Genomic DNA, 20,680 nt, shown 5'->3' with positions numbered 1-20,680 from the left:
GAAGGCTGGGGTAGGGCCTGGGTGCCTGCATTCTAACCAGCTCCTAGCTCTTGCTGCTGCTGCTGGCCTCACAGGCCACTCTGAGGGGCAGGTCACTGTAGTTCTTGCAAACTAGAGAGAAACATCATTCCAAAGATGATGGAGGTGGCTGACTCATAAAGGAGCCGAGCCCTGAGGAGCTATCAACAGGAGGAGGACAGGAGCCAGGCCGGGTGTTCCACAGCCACAGGTCATGGAACTCCGGAACCCCCGGTGAGGCCCTGCCTTCCCAGCCCTGTGGTCACACCAACTATTTCATAGCATTTATGTCTTCTTTCGTTTTTTTTTTTGAGACAGAGTCTCACTGTTACCCAGGCTGGCATGCAGTGGTACGATTATAGCTCACTGCAGCCTCGACTTCCCAGGCTCAAGCGATTCTCCCACCTCAGCCTCCCAAATAGGCGGGATTACAGGCTTCAACCACTACAACTGGCTAATTTTTGTATTTTTTGTAGGGACGAGGTTTCACCATGCTGTCCAGGTTGGTCTCGAACTCCTGGACTCAGGCAATCCTGCCACCTTGGCCTCCCAAAGTGCTGGGATTACAGGCGTGAGCCACTGCATCAGGCTGGAGCATTTATGCTTTATTTCCTACGTATTAATAGATCATATCCCCCATAAACATATTACTGAATTAAGACCATGCTGCGTAAAATTGAATTGATTTTACATAAACCAATGAAAGTCAATTCCTCTCTAACAGACAATTTGAAGATTCCTCTGGAATTCAGGGTAGAGAGATTTAAATGTGCTCTCCCACCGTTCCCTACACTTTTGAGTTGAGGTCTCACTCAGTTGCCTAGGCTGGAGTGCAGTGACATGATCATAGCTCACTGCAGCCTCGAACTCTTGGGCTCAAGCGATCCTCTGCCTTGGCCTCCTGAGTAACTGGGACTACAGACAAGAGCCACCACGCCCAGTTAATTTAAGAAATTTTTTGTACAGATGGAGTCTTGCTGTGTTGCCCAGGCTGGTCTGAAACTCCTGGCCTCAAGCAATCCTCCCACTTCGGCCTCCCAAAGTGCTGGGATTGCAGGCATGAGCCACCGTGCCCGGCCAGTATCTTTTTATCACTAAAGCTGCCTTTATTTCACCACCAAAATGTAAGCAGTTTTAGAATCATATAAAAATATTTATGCAGTGACTACTACGAGCTGAACAGTTTTCCAAATTGACAACTATTTAACCCTGGCAACAATCAGTTTCCATAGGGAGTGAGAGCCGCTTCCCTGGTGAGGCTGCTGGTGGGGCCTGGGGAGGACCTACCCTCTCTGCAGCAGCTGTGTCTGTGGGGACACTGGCGGGGCCTGGGGAGGACCTACCCTCTCTGCAGCAGCTGTGTCTGCGGGGACACTGGCGGGGCCTGGGGAGGACCTACCCTCTCTGCAGCAGCTGTGCCTGTGGGGACACTGGCGGGGCCTGGGGAGGATCTACTCTCTCTGCAGCAGCTGTGTCTGCGGGGACACTGGCGGGGCCTGGGGAGGACCTACTCTCTCTGCAGCAGCTGTGCCTGTGGGGACACTGGCGGGGCCTGGGGAGGACCTACCCTCTCTGCAGCAGCTGTGCCTGTGGGGACACTGGTGGGGCCTGGGGAGGATCTACTCTCTCTGCAGCAGCTGTGTCTGCGGGGACACTGGCGGGGCCTGGGGAGGACCTACTCTCTCTGCAGCAGCTGTGCCTGTGGGGACACTGGCGGGGCCTGGGGAGGACCTACCCTCTCTGCAGCAGCTGTGCCTGTGGGGACACTGGCGGGGCCTGGGGAGGACCTACCCTCTCTGCAGCAGCTGTGTCTGTGGGGACACTGGCGGGGCCTCGGGAGGACCTACTCTCTCTGCAGCAGCTGCTCCTGCAGCGCGGTCCGCTCTTCCTTCAGGTCTCTCACAGCCCCTCGGAGACGCTCGTGGTCCTTGTTGCAGTCCCCTCGTGGCTGTCTGTGCAGCGCAGAGCTGGATGCAGGGCAGGCTGGCGGGTGTGATCTGACTGGCTCTGCGGCGTGTGATTTTGAGCTCTCCATCACACTTAGTTTCTGGAGGCAACACAGGCATGTGTTAGATGCTAGTTCTCATTTCTACTTTTCTATTTACCAAACCCAGAAAAGAGACACTGAACCAGGGCAAACCGAGTCTCCAGGAGGGCCATGAGAAAGCTTTGAGGGGACCCGAGTTACCCGGAGAAGCTGCCGGGCACAAGCTACTGGAAAAGCATGATCCCTGCTCAGTCTCTTTAATCAGAAGTGAGGCACGCGCAGACCCCCGCCGAGCCAGGGCGCAGGCAGAAGCCATTAAAACAGAGAGGAGGGCACGAGGGGAGGGGACTCAAACGACTCTGCACATCTTCCCTCCTGTCCCCTGGAACTGCCGACATTTTCAGCCTTCATGCTTTCAGTCTCGAGTGACATCCTGGTGTCGCCTGCAAAGTGCCGCTGAGCCCGTCCCCGCCCTCCACTCCTGCCTCTCCCGGATCTTGGACGTGCTGCCCACTGTGCTTCCGAACCGCCTCTGGGTGCCTTGACTTCCCAACAAGTTCTATATTTTAAATGCCCACAATTTATAGAAACTTTTCTTCTTTTTCTTTGAGACGGGGTCTGCCTCTGTCACCTAGGCTGGAGTGCAATCACAGCTTGCTGCATCCTTGAACTCCTGGGCTCAAGTGTTCCTCCTGCCTCAGCCTCCCAAGTAGCTGGGAATACAGGTGTGCACCACCACACCGGGCTAATTGTTTTTATTTTTGTAGAGATGGGGTCTTGCTATGTTGCCCAGGCTGGTTTCAAATTCCTGGGCTCAAGCAATCCTCCCAGCTTATCCTCCCAAAGTACTGGGATTGCTGGTGCGAGTCATTGCACCTGGCTAGTTTTCTATGTTGTAAATATGTAAAAAACTATTTCTTAAAAACGTTTTTCCCTCTAGGTTTATTTTGCTTGGCCAAACAACACAGATGCTCTAATTAACTATTTAAAATACAAAGGTCCAGGCCGGGCGCGGTGGCTCACGAATGTAATCCCAGCACTTTAAAGGCCAAGGCAGGCAGATCACTTGAGGTCAGGAGTTCGAGACCAGTCTGGCCAACATGGTGAAACCTCATGTCTACTAAAAATACAAAAATTAGCTGGCGTGGTGGTGGACACCTGTAATCCCAGCTACTGGGGAGGCTGAGGCAGGGGAACTGCCTGAACCCAGGAGGCAAAAAGGTTGCAGTGAGCCGAGATTACGCCACTGCACTGCAGCCTGGGCGACAGAGTGAGACTCCACCTTAAAAAAAAAAAAAAAAAAAAACCAGCCAGGCACAGTGGCTCACGTCTGTAATCCCAGCACTTCAGGAGGCCAAGGTGGGTGGATCACGAGGTCAGGAGATCAAGACCATCCTGGCTAACATGGTGAAACCCCATCTCTACTAAAAATACAAAAAATTACCCGGGCGTGGTGGTGGGCACCTGTAGTCCCAGCTACTGGGGAGGTTGAGGGAAGAGAATCACTTGAACTCGGGAGGCGGAGGTTGCCGTGACCTGAGATCGCGCCACTGCATCTCAGGGGACAGAGTGAGACTCCATCTCAAAAAAAAAAACAAAAAAAACAAAAAAACAAAAACAAAACAAAGGTCCAATTCCAATAGAATCAGCCTAATTCCTACTTTGCAGTCGCGTAGGGGATGTGGGGAAATGTTCATTTCCCGACATTTCTGCCTGGCCAGGAGTTGGGTCAACAATTTCCTGTGGATTCCAACACAACTTGACTGGTGGGAAGCAGTGCCTGGTCGTCAGCGGGCAGTGCACAGCCCACAGCCTGCACAGGCGGGCTGGACTGTGAGGGGCTCCAGTGCGAAGCGCGTCTGCCTGCGGCCACGCACAGAAGCTCACAGCCCAGCGAGGGGCGTGAGAGCTGCCTTCAGCGTTGTCTAGACCTGGAAGAAGTCTCCTTGCGGTGTGTGTGTGGCGCTGCCTGGCGGACAGCCAGTGCCATGCTCAGTGCCACCTTCCGCACCCTGTGAGCCCTGTGAGCATGAGGCCCCTGGTCCCCAACGACAGTGGCACTGAGACGCCCGCTCACCTTCTCCAGCTCCACAATGTGCCTCAGCAGCCGGGGCTTGCTCCACTCCACATAACCTGATGGAAGCAATGCGGTTTCAAAACGGCGTCCTGGTGGGCACTGCCAGCAGGGCCGCCCTTCTCGGGTACGGCCTGAGGCTCCTCTTCTGCAGCCGGGGCAGCCTGCGGGGCTACAGAGCCACACCAACAGGTCCTGGCCACCTGAGAGTTTTGCCAGCGCTGGCCCAGTCTCTGCCCCCTTGGATCGTGAAGAGATGTCTGTATTAACAGCCTCCAAGCATCTCGGGGTGACATCCTTTCCCGATTCCACCTGGCCAGGCCATTAAGACAGTTCTCATCAAGATCTCCGATGACTGTCACTCTGCCAAATCCAACAATCGGTTCTCAGCCTGTCCCCTTCCTGGCATGCACAACCCCTCGCTGGCCACTCCTCCCCTCTGCCTCGCTGGCTGCCCCTCGCCCCCACCATACACCGCCAAGTTCAGGGCCTGACCCCCTGCTCCTCTCACTCCAGGTGACCTCACTCGATCCACCTAAGTGCTGGTGACCCGCATGCTCAGTTCTCCAGCCCAGGCCTCTGCCTCGCACCCCCACACAGCCACTGCCTGCCCCGCACTCCCACACACTCAGACCTCCCGTGGCCTTTCCCCAAACCTGCCCCTCTGCCTTCCCCATTTCAGGAAATAGCAACTCTGTCTTTTTCAGCTGCTGGGACAAAAAGCCTTGGAGCCTGGCTGCTCCCTCTCAGAGCCTACATCCTCTCTGCAGTTTCCCTAAGCTCCAGCTACAAGATGCAACCAGACCCTGAACACCTTTCACCACACCCACTGCTCCCCCCATCCAGGCCACCAGCAGCCCGACTAGACAAGTGCAGAAGCCTCTGTCTGCCACCATCCCTGTCTCTGCACAGAAGCCAGGGGGCCTCGGGAAGCAGCACGGCCCCCTCCACCCTCTGCCTAACACTCCCACAGCACCCCTAAGGCTCCCATGGCACCCTGCCTCGCCCCGCTGGGCCTCAGGGGCCACACTCCATGTGTCTCCCAGGCACTCAGCCCTGCCCCACCTGTCCCACCCCTGCTGCCGTCTTCATGGCTATCTCACCCCTTCCAGGTCCCGCTCAGCTGTTGCTGTCTTGGGGGTGCCTTCCTGTCAACCCTGCTTGCAGCTGCACACACCACCTGCCTCGCCCCAAAATGTGTCCTCCTCCCCTCCTCCATGGCACTTACAGCCATCTGACACATGTCACGCATCTGACCCAGCTCCTCCCTCCCTCCCACAGCATTGTCTCCTCCAAGGATGTCTGTGAGCTTCTGTTTGCAGCTCCATCCCCGGGGCACCGCGTGGCCCGCGGCAGGTGCTGGCACATGTGGGAACTGGCGTTGCCCAAGGGTTCACATCTGCCCTCGTGGTGCCTGTCCTCAGTTGGGCCTACCCAGTGGCCATGCCCTGCCATTCCCTGGCCTCCCTCCTGGAGTGGCTTTCAGGAAGGTACCCTGTGTCTTGGAGATGGTTGGGGAGGTGCTCAGCACGCGGTCCAGGTCCTCCTTCAGGCTCTGGTTCTCTTCCGTGAGCTCCTGGACACTCCGGGACAAGCTCAGGAGGGCACTGCCCATCTTCTTCTGCCTTTTGGCGCCTGTCTTCTTCTCCCCCAGGGGCCTGGAACAACCAAATCGTGGACTGAGGTTTGCATTGCTAAGCTGGTTTCACACATCCTTGAAACGAGGGACAGGTGAATCACAGCTTGCTCTGTTGGTTATGAGCTCAGAGTGGTTTTTGCAGGTGAGTATTTGAAATCTAATAGGCAGTAATAACTTTGAACCCTAAATAAGCAAAATGTTAGCACCCAAAATGGAACCCCATCCTTACGCAAGGTAAACCTGTGTAACAAAATATCGTGTTCAAGCATCAGTATTATACTTTCCATGCCATCACTAGAAGGGCTGTGGAAACGAATCTCGTCACACCAGGTGCCTGCAGGATGGCTTGGATTTCGCCTCTTAGCCCAGGAGGTCTAAAGTACAGTCGATCCTCATTATCTGCAGATCCCGTAATTGCAAATGTGCTTGCTGCTAAAATGGATCCATCAGCCCAAAATCAATACTCATGCAGGTTTTGTGGGAATTCTTGCATATGCACAGGTGATGAAAAATGCCAGTCGCTGGCGCGCACGTTCCCAGCTGGGGCTGACCCAGGTGGTGCTCGGCTCCTCACCTCAGCTCACATAAAAACAAGTGTGCTTTCTGTGGCCTGCCTGGCGCTGTGGCTCTCACGTTTCTGTGCTGTTTGCTGGTGATGCTGCCTTGCGTGGGCTGGACTGCAGTGCTGAGTGCCGTCCAGTGCCTCTAAGCTCAGGAAGGCTGTGTGGGCCCCCGTGGAGACGCTTATGTGCGTGCAAGAAGCCTCGTTCAGGCCAGCCATGAGTTTGATGAAAATTAATCCACAATCACTATTAAACAGGGTGTCTTTAAACAGAGACACGTTAGCCAGGTTATACATTGACTAGCTGATGAAAATGTTGTGACCAGGCTGGGCGTGGTGGCTCATGCCTATAATCCTAGAACTTTGGGAGGCTGAGGCAGGCGGATCACCTGAGGTCAGGAGTTCGAGAACAGCCTTGCCAACATAGTAAAACCCCGTCTCTACTAAAAACACAAAAATTATCTGGGTGTGGTGGCATGTGCCTGTACAGTCCCAGATACTTGGGAGGCAGAGGCAAGATAATCACTTGAACCCAGGAGGCAGAGGTTGCAGTGAGCTGAGATCACACCACCACACTCCAGTCTGGGCAACATTTGCCAAAAAAAAAAAAAAAAATGTTGTGAGCAGAAGCTCACAGGAGCCCTGTACCTCCCATTGGAGCAGTGGTTTAGTATTCACTCGTTCTGTGTTCATGGAGACTTTATAACTCTGTAAGGCGGACGTGATTACCACTACACTACAGAAACCTACAGACACTTTATAACTGAATAATGAGAATCGACTGTAGTTAGCATCTGGCCCTTTACAGAAAAAGTTTTCCAACCAGTTTTAAGGATTAGGGGTAAAGAAAAAGGAAAGCAGTCCACGACATCAGCAAACTGCTGCAGAGGCCAGTGACGTGGCCAAAGCCATGATCAGAGATCAGCCACCCAGAAGCGGATGGAAGCTTTGGGAAAGGGATGTGGGAGATCTACCAGACAAGGAGAACCTCGGTGTTTCTCCTGATAAACTTATTTAGGAAAACATTAGGTGGCAAAGTAAACTTGTCCTTGTATGCAATGTCTTCCTAAAAAGGTGGCTCTGCTTTGAAACAGCACTTTCTAGCTCTAAGCTGGAAGGCAGGATGTAGAATCTATAACGAACACGGGCAGCATTGAACAGGCGTTGGCCATCAACACGTGGTCACTATGAGGAGTCTGTGAACACCGCAAATGGAAACGTGTCAACTCTAACCCTGAACAGAATAGGTGCAGTGTTGGCAGCACTGCCAAGCTAAGGGCAGTATATGCCACACCCACGTGACAGCCACACATTCTCAGAGGAGCTTCCACAACGTGAAGGCAACACACAAAACACAGCTTGCAAGCGGCCATCATACTTCTTTCCGGTGGTTTCAGAACTTGCCAAGAGGGTCTGGAGACGATGCACCTGTAAATACCAAATTGAAATGCATGAAAACACAAGGCTAGCACGGAGAAGACCTTATCTGAAAAGACCGACATCACAGTCCTGACCGCTGCCTACGGCCAGAAGCGGGAACTAAGTGGCCGCACTTCATCTTTCTGTTGGGCTGAAGCAGGAGCAGGCTCCAGGAGCACAGCTCTGGGCCACCTGGGCTCGGACCACCACCCGGGGCCAGCGCCGGTCCCCTCCCACTCGGGGCCCGCCCTCCGCCCCGCCACCCAGCACGGTGCCCGCCCTCCGCCCCGCCGCCCAGCTCGGTGCCCGCCCTGCCGCCCAGCTCGGTGCCCACCCTCTGCCCCGCCACCCAGCACGGTGCCCGCCCCGCCGCCCAGCTCGGTGCCCGCCCTCCGCCCCGCCGCCCAGCTCGGTGCCCGCCCTCCGCCCCGCCGCCCAGCTCGGTGCCCGCCCTCCGCTCCGCCGCCCAGCTTGGTGCCCGCCCTCCGCTCCGCTGCCCAGCACGGCGCACCTCCTCGTAGTATGTCTCCATGGCGATCCGCATCTCTTCCAGGTTGGTAGTCTTCATATCGGTCTGAAGTTTGCTGAAAACCCAAGTTCAGCGTTAATAGGGATGTGCCAGTGTTCCCAGGGGACAGAGCAAGAGGAAGAGTTTCCCAGAACGTTCGGAAGAGGAGAGGCTTTGGAAAAGACCCAGGATGGGAGGGAAAAGCCTGAACGGCCTTCATTTGACTTGTTCCTTAAACAAGTGACTCGTTTCGAGCCTGATGGGAGAATTCCTCACGCTGGAAAGCATCTCCTGTGTAGACCAGCCGCTTTCCAAAGTGAGTAAACAGCCTCTCTAGAAATATTCTTCTCCAAGTAAGATGCTGTCTTTAAAAGACTAGATTAATGGTGTGGAAAGGCCTTGGAGCTTAGAAAGGACAAGCCGTCTTTGAATGGTTGGTTTTGTAAGGAAGAGAGAATCACTTTTCCCTGGCACTGTCAGGCCATCCCCTCGCTCTCAAAAGAGAGTAGACTTTAGATAGACACATCGATAGAGAAACGAAAGCAAAGTCATGGAGGTTCTGCACTGAAATAAGACAAAATCTGCAAACTTAAGTTGACAAAATTTGGCAGGAAACGAGGGGGGAACTGTTGTATGAACAGGAAACATAAGGCAATGGACTTGTGGCCTCAGTTTCCCTTAAAGAAACCAAAACACGGCCCAGAAAGACTCTCCCTTCGCACTCGAAAGTCAGGTAAAGAAATGCAAGTAGCTACACCAAAAACAGCACAAGGACGGCGCAGGACTGAGGCGTTAAAACCTCATCCTGGAAAGATACAGGGGTCCACAGAACAACCAGGTTTCGAGAAAGCATCTTTTAAATATAACAGGAAGAAGTTAAAGGGAAATATTTGGAGGAAACAAAGACAATAAAAAAATTAAAAAGAGGCAGCTAACATTCACCTTCGGCTTTGGGGTGGGAGTAGGGACACAGGACGGGGTGGGGGAGGAACAAAGGCGGGCGTCTGAGCAAGCAGAACAGCAGGGCAGAAGGCAGGGGAGAGGGTGCAGCCCTGCGCCCACCTGATGGCGCCCACCTGATGCTGCCTACCTGATGGCGCCCACCTGATGGTGCCCACCTGATGGCGCCCACCTGATGGTGCCCACCTGATGGCGCCCACCTGATGGTGCCCACCTGATGGTGCCTACCTGATGGCGCCTACCTGATGGTGCCGTCCTTCTCCTTGCACTGCTGTTCCAGCTTCAGGATCCTCTGCTTCAGCCCGTTAATGACCTGCCCGGGGAACGTGCCCATCAGGCAGGCCACCCCCTCTCTCCCTCAGTAGAAGCGGCTGTCCCCTCCTCCCAGAGCACCGGCACACCTCACTGTCCTTCCTCCCTCCAGCGCTGTGCTCTCTTCTAGACTACGGGCCCAGGGAAGAGGGAGGGCCCCACTGTGCTGTCCTCTCCCTGAGTAAGGCTGGGTGAATGGCAGGGGTGCGACACCAGCTGGAGCAGGAGGTGGCAGCCATCGTGGGCACACTGACCGACTGGCAGCCCTCCCCCAAGCACACTGCACACTTGGGGGACAGAGCAGGGTGTGCCCTTGATTATATTAAATAAAGGAAGCAGCCCCATCACCAGCTGGATAAACCACGGACCTGAAGCCCCTAGGGCCGCCCAGTTCAGTCTCCATGGGGCAGTGAGTGAGGGTGGGAGACAGCGAGGCCGTAGGGGCCTGAGGAGCCACTCCCCTCTATTTGGGGAAGGGAGAACAGCTCCAGCGGCCTCCTCACCTCCTTTTCTGTGAATGTCTTGCTTAGAGGAGACAACATTCTTATATTCTTTAAAGAACATTCTTTTCTTCTAAATAGACAACTTTTAAATAGAGATGGGGTTTCACTATGTTGCCCAGACTGGTGTTGAACTCCTGGACTCAAGCAATCTGCCTGCCTTGGCCTCCCAAAGTACTAGGATTATACGTGTGAGCCACCACACCAGGCTTGAACAGACAACTTTTAAATTGGATTTTAAAGTCATTTTAAATTATGTTAGTTGGCCGGGTGCAGTGGCTCACGCCTATAATCCCAGCACTTTGGGAAGCCAGGCAGCCAGATTGCCTGAGGTTAGGAGTTTGAGACCAGCCTGGCCAACATGGTGAAACCCCATCTCTACTAAAAATACAAAAAGTAGCCGGGCATGGTGGTAGGTGCTTGTAATCCCAACTACCCAGGAGGTTGAGGCAGGAGAATCGCTTGAACACGGGAGGTGGAGGTTGCAGTGAGTCGAGATCTCGCCACTGCACTTCAGCCTGGGCGACAGAGCCAGACTCAGTCTCAAAATAAATAAATACATAAACAAATAAATTATGTCAGTCATAGATGAATACATTTTCCTTAAAAAAAAAAGAAGATGTTACAGGGCCGGGCGCGGTGGCTCATGCTTGTAATCCCAGCACTTTGGCAGGCCAAGGTGGGCAGATCACAAGGTCAGGAGATCGAGACCATCCTGGCTAACACGGTGAAACCCCGTCTCTACTAAAAATACAAAAAATTAGCCGGGCTTGGTGGCGGGTGCCTGTAGTCCCAGCTATTCAGGAGTAGCTGAGTAGCTGGAGCAGACTCCGTCTCAAAAAAAAAAGATGTTACAGAGGCTAAAATACTCTGACCTGGCCACTCCCCTCTTCGGCCAACCAAATCCTGTTTCCGCCTGCGTGCCCCTCAGCACCTGGTTCCGTGCATGGCCATGTGTGTGCATTCAGGGAGTCAGGCCCTCTGTTCTCACAGAAACGGGGCTCTGCCACACACATCCCTCTGCATCTTTTTTTTTTTTTTATTCTAACATTCAGCAAAGCCTCCTGGTGCTCTGTCCCTGCTGGCGCCTGTGAATCCACACTATTTCCCACAGTATCTCTATCCAGCCTCTACTGATAGACACTTTTTTTTTTTTGAGACAGAGTTTCACTCTTGTAGCCCAGGCTGGAGTGCAGTGGCACGATCTCAGCTCACTGCGACCTCCACCTCCCGAGTTCAAGTGATCCTCCTGCCTCAGCCTCCTGAGTAGCTGGGATTACAGGCACGCGCCATCATACCTGGCTAATTTTTTTGTATTTTTAGTACAGATGGGGCTTCACCATGTTGGTGAGGCTGGTCTTGAACTCCTGACTTCAGGTGATCCACCTGCCTCAGCCTCCCAAAGTGCTGGGATTACAGGCATGAGGAACTGCGCCTGGCAGATAGACACGTTTAAAATCTTTTTTTTTTTTTTTTTTTTTGGCTATGCTCTAAAATCTATCACTGTAGTCTACTGACACATACTTAAGTTGTAGCCCATTTTTGTGATTCTGGTCAATCCTCCAATCGAAATCCTTGGCCAGGCCTCCTCAGGCACATCTGCAAATGTTTCTTGAAGGCAGGTGATGACAAGTAGACACGGCAGGCCACAGGGCACAGCCACGCTGATGGACAATTTGCCATATGATAATGAATACTGCATATACCCTAGGATCTGGAATTCCTACTTTAAACTAACCTCAGCCAGGTGCAGTGGCTGAGGCCTATAATCCCAACACTTTAGGAGGCCAAGGCAGAAGGATCACAAGAGCCTGGGAAACTTCGCAAGACCCCATCTTACCAAAACTAAAAAAAAATTAGCTGCCTGTGGTGGCACGTGCCTGTAGTCCCGGGTACTCAGGAGGTTGAGGTGGGAGTATCCCCTGAGCCAGGGATCACCTGAGCTGAATGCTGCAGTGAGCCATGATCCTGCCACTGCACGCCAGTCTGGGCAACAGAGTGAGTCCCTGTCTCAAGAAAAAAAAAAAATACCCACAGACACACACACACACCACCAGAACAACAAAAACATGGAGCCTTTTCTTTACAAAAGTACCCACTACTTACAGGCATTTGTTAAGGATTTACTTTGTGCCGTCCTAGGTGCCGAGCTAGGCTTTCGCCATCTACTGTAAACATGTAATGATTATACAATCTTTCCACATTCTATATCTGTGACATAGTTCAGACGACACGGCCTTTTTTCTTTAGAGATTTACAGTTTTTTTTGTATTTTCTAAACAGAAAACTTTGTTGTATTGATCCATAATATCCTTCTCCTCCCCCATTACAGTGATCTGGTTGCTACCTTAGTCCCATGGCTTTTTATTACGTAACTTTTAATTTTACATTATCAAATCCGTTAATCACATCATTAATGTTATTTTATTCTTTGCGTTCAATAATCTCAAAATCGTATCCCTTTCGGTTTTCTTCCAGCATGTCCCACTTCAGAGAAGTACTTCCCTGACTGCTAGGAGGTGTACCGTGCCACCTACAGCTGATGGCCACAGCGTTAGCCACCGAACCGCAACATCTTCCCTGCTTCCATTTCATTCAACTTCTTACATATTGTCACATAGTATCTGAGGGGGTTCTGGATCTATCTGAAGGACTTCATTGCTGCCCTGGTTCCCTGATTTACATCTGTAGCACCTTTTTTTTTTTTTTTTTTTTTTTTTGGTCACCCAGGCTGGAGTGCAGTGGCGCGATCTCAGCTCACTGCAACCTCTGCCATACAGGTTCAAGCAATTCTTGTGCCTCAGCCTCCTGAGTAGCTGGGACTATAGGAGCATGCTGCCATACCCGGCTGACTTTTTTGTATTTTTAGTAGAGACAGGGTTTCACAACGTTGGCAAGCCTGGTCTCGAACTCCTGACCTCAAGTGATCTGCCTGCCTCGGCCTCCCAAAGCGCTGGGAGCGCTTGTTAAGCTTAATGTATTTTCTCAGGTGTGAGGGGGAAGTCGCCCGTCGTGATGGGTTTTTCCTACAGTGTCTTGCTTGGCCTCTGTGGTGAGCCTGCTGGCCTCCCTCCCCGTGGCGTCCCCAGGTGTCAGTGGAGAAGGGTTTGGGGGTCCGCAGCCTCCCCCCTGCCTGCTGCTCTTCACGCGTGGGTGCTGCAGGGAAAGGCGTCCCTCTGTGGCTGTCCCCAGTAACTAGCGTCTGGGGAAAGGCTCTGTCCTGCACACACCATACTCACCCAACTGGCATCAGGCCTTTTCTCTGCCAGAGTCCAAACAAAATCCGTGCCCTGTGGTAAGCAAATTGACACATGAAGACGGCCTTCGGTGTAGCCCCCAGCAGGGCTGGCTGGCAGATGCCCCGAGGACCCTCCCCTTGCCCCGTCCGTGAAGCGCCAGGAGCTTACGCGGCTGGGATCCAGGAGCTGCTCTATCTGCCGGTCCTTCCTGCTGTTTTCCTCCTCCAGGCGCCGGAGCTTCGTTCTCATCAGGTCCACGTCGCTCTTCTGCACGTGCAATGACTGAAGAAAACAAGGGCCATGCACAGCCATCCACACGAAGCTGCGCACACGCCGCACACACGTCCCCGCGCACACAGCCACGCACACGCCAATGTGTATACGCCGCACACACGTTCCCGCACACACAGCCACGCACACGCCAATGCGCGCACGCTGCACACACGTCCCTGCGCACACAGCCAAGTACACGCCAATGCGCACACGCCGCACACACATCCCCGCACGCACAGCCATGCACACGCCAATGCGCACACGCCGCACACACGTCCCCGCACACACAGCCACGCACGCGCCAATGTGTATATGCCACACACACGTCCCCGCACACACAGCCATGCACACGCCAATGCGTGCACGCCGCACACACGTCCCCGCACACACAGCCATGCACACGCCAATGCGGGCACGCCGCACACACATCCCCGCACACACAGCCACGCACACGCCAATGTGTATACGCCGCACACACGTCCCCACGGGCACAGCCAAGCACACGCCACTGCGCACACGCCGCACACACGTCCCCGCGCACACAGCCACGCACACGCCAATGCGCGCACGCCGCACACACGTCCCCGCGCACACAGCCACGCACACGCCAATGCGTATACGCCGCACACACGTTCCCGCACACACAGCCACGCACACGCCAATGCGTATACGCCGCACACACGTCCCCGCGCGCACAGCCAAGTACACGCCAATGCGCACACGCCGCACACACGTCCCCGCGCGCACAGCCATGCACACGCCAATGCGTGCACGCCGCACACACGTCCCCGCACACACAGCCATGCACACGCCAATGCGGGCACGCCGCACACACGTCCCCGCACACACAGCCACGCACACGCCAATGTGTATACGCCGCACACACGTCCCCACGGGCACAGCCAAGCACACGCCACTGCACACACGCTGCACACACGTCCCCGCGTACACAGCCATGCACACAACACTGCACACACACCACACACAGCCACGCACACCACACAGCGCACAGGCCCAGGGAAGCACTGAGCTGGGGGATTTGGAAAGCTGCGTGGCTCCCACTCAGGGCTCTGTGTGTGGTGGGTGGGGGGAGATCTGGATGTCACGTGAGGGCACCGGAGGGCACGCCTGGCATTTACTGGGTGGGGACGTGGAAGGCTGGATAGACAGGAAGCCCCCCACAGAGAAGAACGGTCCCACCCTAGATACCAACGGAACCCGTGCTGAGAAACCCCGTCCCACGGAATGCGCGCCTAAACGAATACCGCCAACACCGGGGCTGGATGGTGCCTCACCATGCGTTTTCTCCCATGACCACACAAGAAAGTCCGTTTTGTTCGCATTTTTATCAATAAAACTCATCCAAGGCTAACATGCATTTCAAATGCTCATCCTCACTTACAGCTCAGGTGGAAGGCAGTGCTTCCCAATCTTTATCTGTGGACAAATTCTTTACCAATTTGTGGTGACGTGAGTGGGGACAAAAAAGACTGTGTAGTCGGGGCCGGGCACGGTGGCTTACCCCTGTAATCCCAGCACTTTAAGAGGCCGAGGCGGGTGGATCACGAGGTCAGGAGTTGGAGACCAGCCTGGCCAGCAGGGTGAAACCCCATTTCTACAAAAAATACAAAAAATTAGCCAGGTGTGGTGGCACGCAGCTGTAATCCCAGCTACTTGGGAGGCTGAGGCTTGAACCTGGGAGGGGCAGGGTGCAGTAAGCCAAGACTGCACCACTACACTCCAGCCTAGACGAGAGTGAGACTCTGTCTCAAAAAAAAAGAAAAAAAAAGACTCTGTAGTGGATTTCTCACAAAACTAAGTTTATTCAATCTCTACAACTATCCTGTACTTTGAAATTATGTTCTTCCTACTATTTTCGTGGTAAAGTCCAGGAAAGAAACAGCGTGTAGGCTGGGCTGTGCCGCAGCTCACCAGCTCCCAGCCTCAGCCTGCATCTAACTGCCAGCCATCCTCACACACGGCCTTCTCCTTGCAAAAGACTGTGGTATTCCAGAGACTGGACCTCTGAGCAAAAGACAATCTGGAATGCACACCCCGCGGGGGCGGCTCGGCACTTCAGCCACATCCACAGCTGGCAAGATCGTTGCAGACAAACCCACAGATTCAGTACCACAAGCCGGTACTCAGCTTGTGAAGTAAATTAGCGAAGGCCCAGCAGTCAAGGAAGATGGGAGCTCTAGTAACGGGACTGCCGCTTCCAAGAGCGTGAAGCAGATTCATTCCTCCCAATTCCTCCTGTCAGTACCACTCAACACCTGCGCTCCACGTGTAATGCAACCCAAGACTGGAAAGGTGGAGAAGGAGGCGGATGGGCCGGGAGCCGGGGGGCCAGCGATCGACACGGCAGGGAGCTCCTTCAGTTTTCTTTCTGCCTCATCTGAGCTGGATGCTGGAGAAACCAACAGCCTAAAAAAGCCAATGGGTGCAGACAATAAAAGCCCACGCAAAGCCTCTTCTCTCCAGCCAGAGGTCAGGGAGAGGAGCAGACCGACAAGGCAGAAACTGACAGGCAGGAACCGCTCTACCCCAGGCAGACCACGGAAAACACCACAGTCCTCCCCACAGCACAGGCTGTGTGGGGAGCCCAGACACTCACCCTTGCCCGGCTGCACCCAGTCCCCTCCCCTCCCGCACTGGTGGGGCTCCAGAGGAGGTCGGGCAGAGTCGGGACCATCATTACCTGGCGGCAACAAGGCCATCCCTGCATCAGCAAAGGCTGAGCAGGAGCAGTACAGGTGGCCCTTCCCTCCCAGCTAGGGCGGTGTCAGCACCTTCCCTCCTAGCTAGTGCGGCATCAGCAGAGGCTGAGTGAGGGGCCTGAACTCCCGCCCTGCCCAGTGGGAATGAGGAGCCCCTCCCGGTGCAGGTGTCGATGATGGCTGAGTGGGAACTGGACCTCCACCCTCACGGGTGATAACGAGGCGGTACCCCCTTGACCCACAGGGCAGCGTGAAAGAAGGCCTGCCACAGCACAGGATTGAGCAAGAGTCGGAGTCTCGCGATGAAACACTCAGAGCGTCCTGGTTTCAAGGAAATCACTTTTTATACTAAGAACCAAGAATAGCTCAACCTGAATGAAGAAAAACAAGCCATAATGTCAACACTGAGATGGCCTGGACATTGGAATCCCGCCGCAGACTTAGGGCAGCCGCCACAAAGATGCGCCAGTGACCAATGACAGGCACGCTTGAAACAAGTGAAGAGGCACAGGGTGGGTGTCTCAGCGAAGACCAAGACAGAAGGAGCCGCACAGAGATTTCAGAACTGAACCGAGACAGTAAGGTTACACCCAACAAACAACGGGCTCAACTGCAGGATGCAGAGGCCAGCAGAAAGCATCCGTGAGCTCGAGGACAGAATAGTGAAGCTACCCGATCTTCACGAGGGAAGACGGAGGGGAAAACACTGAACAGAGAAAAGGGACCTGAGCACCCGTAACCAAAGAGGGCAAGGCTGAAAAAACAACTCAAGACTTGATGACTGAAAATGTCCCAGATTTAACAAAAGACAAACCTATAGATTGAAGAGACTGAGAAAATCCCGAACGAGATAATCCCCCCAATCCACACCGAGTTCATTCAGCGCAGTCTTCCAACCGGAAGGAGGATCCCCTCTGTAACATCCCCGACACACAGCTGCCACCTGTGCTCAAAATCTCCATGGCCAGGGCGCGCACTTGCTCCTCAGCAGCGCCGCCACTGTCAGACAGCTCTCGTGGTTAGAGGGTTCTTCTCACACAGCCTCAAGTCTGACTGTTCTCTCTGGCCAACAGAGAAGGCGCTGTCTTTTGTATAATGGTCTACACCAGGTTCCCCAGTTTCTTCCCAGCTCCCCAATGGAAACGGCTTCCAGATCCTCTTCCGTGCTCTGGGGATGAGGCTGCCAATGCCCTATTGCCCTCTGGTGCCCCAACTGAACGCAGTGTCTCAGACACACATCAACTGGTGGAGACAGTAGCTCTATAAACAGACTAAAATTATGGAAGGAAATGAACGCAGATGATTTCTCCAGGGGCAAACATTTACGGATACTGAAAGCCAGTGTGATGGTCACGGTGCTGGTGGCAGTGACAATGACGATACAGCTCAATGCAGTTCATGCTTTCATAAATGGGAGGGGCCATGGGGAAGTACAGAGTCTTGGCCTTGGGAGGCAGGTGACCTTGAATCTTGGTTCTGCTACTGGTTAACCTTGGACAGACCACTAACATCGCTGAGTCTCAAGTTCATCAGCAGACGGCGGTTGTAACAAGTGGTTCTGCCTGTCCCACAGAGCTTCTGTAGAAGGCCTGAGACAGGGCATGTGAGATGTCTTGATGACATAAAGCGTGGCATGCATAGAAGGTTACTGATGACTCTACCAGTGACCTTATCACAGTACCCAATCTCAGGACGCAAGGCGACTCTGAAGCTAATCTAGTCCTCATCCAGTCTTCCCCATCGTGCTGGAGAAGCAGAGCACGGATGGAACATGAGCTCTGCTGCCTTTTATGTGCTGGTGCTACGGCCTTTAACCAGGGACACCAGCTCCTAGGGCACTACGCCACGGCTCAAACTCAGGTTCGACCCTAACGCTCCCGCTCTTCCCATCTGGGCACCTCCCAGCACAGGCACTGATGTTCTAATACATTGTTATAGGAAGCTTTCACCGTTTCAAATCAATAGAGAACAAACCAAAATACTACCTTCTTTAACTCAATAATCTCGTCATACATATCTTCTTTTTCTCTGTAGACAGGAGTCCCAGGGACATGACCTAGAGAAAGATAAACAAATCGTTTCAAAGACTACCTACAAAGTAGAAAGAATTCTTGGCTATACTTTAAGGAAAACCTGGAAGTTAGTAACATTTCCTTTTAAAAAAGAAGAAAATAAAAAAGCAAAAATAATTCCATGTTTTCCAGCCTGATCATGATACTTCACACCAAGTAGCAAGAAAACCAAAAATGGTAGATAGAGAGAGATGAAGCAAAAAGTAAATAAATAAAGATGTGAAGACCGAGTTTCATGACAGTAAAAGGATGAAAGAAGGGACTCACGGAAGGAGGAGGGACATGTTCAGATTTAAATAGCAAAACAAACAAATACCAAACACAAAAAATGCACAGAGCATCTCAACACTCATTCCAATGTAAAAACAGTCAGGCTTACTTTGGTTTTAATGATACCTAGTATATTAAACATCTAAATTTCAGCCTAAAAGATAACTCCTAACCAGTAAAAGCAGGAAGGTAATCAATTCCTGGAGTACAGTGAGGAGGTTTTCAATACACCCTGGAGGCTGTTCTTCCTTAAGGAGGATAGGTGGGAAACACGTGGATAAAGAGAGAGGCCGGGCACGGTGGCTCATGCCTGTAATCCCAGGACTTTGGGAGGCCAAGGTGGGAGGATCACTTGAGTCCAGGAATTTGAGACCAGCCTGGGCAACACAGCGAGATCCTGTCTCTAAAAAAAAAGAGACTAGGCAGGAACATAAACACAGAAACAAGCTGATTCTCTTTGGTGCGACTTGGACTTTTTATCATTATTTATTTATTAGTATTTGTTCCTAATATCATTTACTCAATGAATAAATTTAAGTAAGCCTCTATGTTTAGGGAGGGAGGTACAAATGACACCTGGCGAGATATCCCTGCACCCACGAGGAAAGCTACCTTCTGGGGCAGGCGGGTTTTTGTGAGTCACTGCTCCCACGACCTCCCAAAACCTCCCAGTGACGGAGCTCATGCACGAAGCCAGAAATCCTGCTCTGACGAAGGACGCCTCCAGCCCAGAGACTGTCCTTTCCTTTCTGCTCTTCCTTGGCCTCAGCCTCGCCACCATCGGCATGCTCACCGTTGCTGGCAGAGCGCCTGAGATGTGGCCTCTTCACTCTGAAGGTGTCTGTCAGACAGTCGGGAGTGCCGCCGGGGACGCCGGTCCACGCATGCTCCCAGGTGAGGGGTGAGTTCAGGGCCTGGGTCAGACTTCCTGGTTTGAATGTGCATGGGTTTAATATGACAGATACAAGCACACACAATGGGAGGTTTTGTTTCTAATCAACTTTCCTGGATTGAAGAAAGCTGAATCACTGATAGACGCCAGCCGTCAGTGTCGTGCTGCTAAATGGTTAACCAGCTCCCAAATATCAATTAATAAAGTCCTGATTACAATGTTTGCCTATTTCCACGGTATACATATTTCTACCATGTCTAATATCAGGTTGCCAGCGTGACACTGACCAGCCCACCAAACTCCTAAGACTGTAACAGTTGGCTCTGGCAAGACAACTCACCACTCCCACGCAGAGACCACACGGGACCAAGGGAGGCTAAAGCGCCACTTGGCGAAACCACATTTATGCATGATATAAAACTACGATGTGTACATTTGATGTCTTCGAGAAAACTAAAGACAATGTAATTCAAACAAGGAATATTAAAAACTCCATCTCAAACCACTCCCTGAAATTTCTCGAACTCTTCTCTCAAGCAGGAAGGGTCTGCAGTGCGACAACCACATACCTGGCTTTGCGGTTCCCAGCCACAGCTTCTGCGGGGTCAGGGACGCTCGGCCGCCCAGAGGCATGCTCCCTGCCGTCCTGAGGGACCTCCAGGAGACCACTTTTCTCGGCTTAGAGAGATAAGGTGACTCTAGAAAAGCCAACACGTGGATTCAGAGGTGCTGGACAGCAACACATGAGCTCAACACATAAACTTCAGAAAGACAGAAATAGGAAAACAAAATCCACGAGGGTGGTGACTCTAGTCAAACATTCTGGCAAAAATGAAAAAAGAGTTACTTTACCTATATACTGACATTTCTCCTTTAACTTTTATTATAAAGAAATAGCATAATGAGGCCAGGCATGGTGGCTCATGCCTGTAATACCAATACCTTGGGAGGCTAAGGCAGGAGAATCACTTGAGGCCAGGAATTCAAGACCAGCCTGGGCAACACAACAAGACCCTGTCTCTATAAAAAATCTAAAAATTAGCTGGGTGTGGTGGCTCACACCTGTGGTCCCAGCTACTCAAGGGGGCTGAGGCAGGAGGATCTCTTGAGCCCAGGAGGTCGAGCCTACAGTGAGCTATGATCATGCCACTGCATTCCAGCCTGGGTAACAGGCTTTTCTTAAAGAAAAGAAAAGAAAAGAAAAGAATGGGAACAATATAATGGGAAATATATGA

General features: G+C 52.8%; 1 protein-coding gene across 10 annotated transcripts in view; it reads right to left on the bottom strand.

Annotated features, from left to right (window-relative positions):
* Window positions 1-20,680, bottom strand: part of IQCE (IQ motif containing E) — a 56,072-nt gene that overhangs the window by 23,130 nt on the left and 12,262 nt on the right. For 4 of the 10 annotated variants that reach the window (XM_034963539.4, XM_034963541.3, XM_034963542.4 and 1 more), the window contains 11 exons: window positions 20,015-20,143; window positions 19,347-19,481; window positions 18,197-18,267; window positions 13,387-13,500; window positions 13,219-13,269; window positions 9,410-9,480; window positions 8,211-8,283; window positions 7,659-7,708; window positions 5,574-5,737; window positions 4,083-4,138; window positions 1,866-2,065 (listed from right to left, as the gene is read on the bottom strand). In XM_034963539.4, the coding sequence (XP_034819430.2) occupies window positions 1,866-2,065; window positions 4,083-4,138; window positions 5,574-5,737; window positions 7,659-7,708; window positions 8,211-8,283; window positions 9,410-9,480; window positions 13,219-13,269; window positions 13,387-13,500; window positions 18,197-18,267; window positions 19,347-19,481; window positions 20,015-20,143 (1,114 nt within the window). Of the gene's footprint in view, window positions 1-1,809; window positions 2,066-4,082; window positions 4,139-5,573; window positions 5,738-7,658; window positions 7,709-8,210; window positions 8,284-9,409; window positions 9,481-13,218; window positions 13,270-13,386; window positions 13,501-15,013; window positions 15,107-18,196; window positions 18,268-19,346; window positions 19,482-20,014; window positions 20,144-20,680 lie in introns of those variants that run through there. The other 6 variants (XM_034963540.4, XM_063606179.1, XM_055115682.3 and 3 more) reach the window with 4 other exon arrangements.

The sequence above is a fragment of the Pan paniscus genome, chromosome 6, assembly GCF_029289425.2.
Source record: "Pan paniscus chromosome 6, NHGRI_mPanPan1-v2.0_pri, whole genome shotgun sequence".
Lineage (NCBI taxonomy): Eukaryota > Metazoa > Chordata > Mammalia > Primates > Hominidae > Pan > Pan paniscus.
The sequence above is the reverse complement of the archived record's forward strand: the minus strand, read 5'-3'. Positions and strand labels throughout refer to the sequence as shown.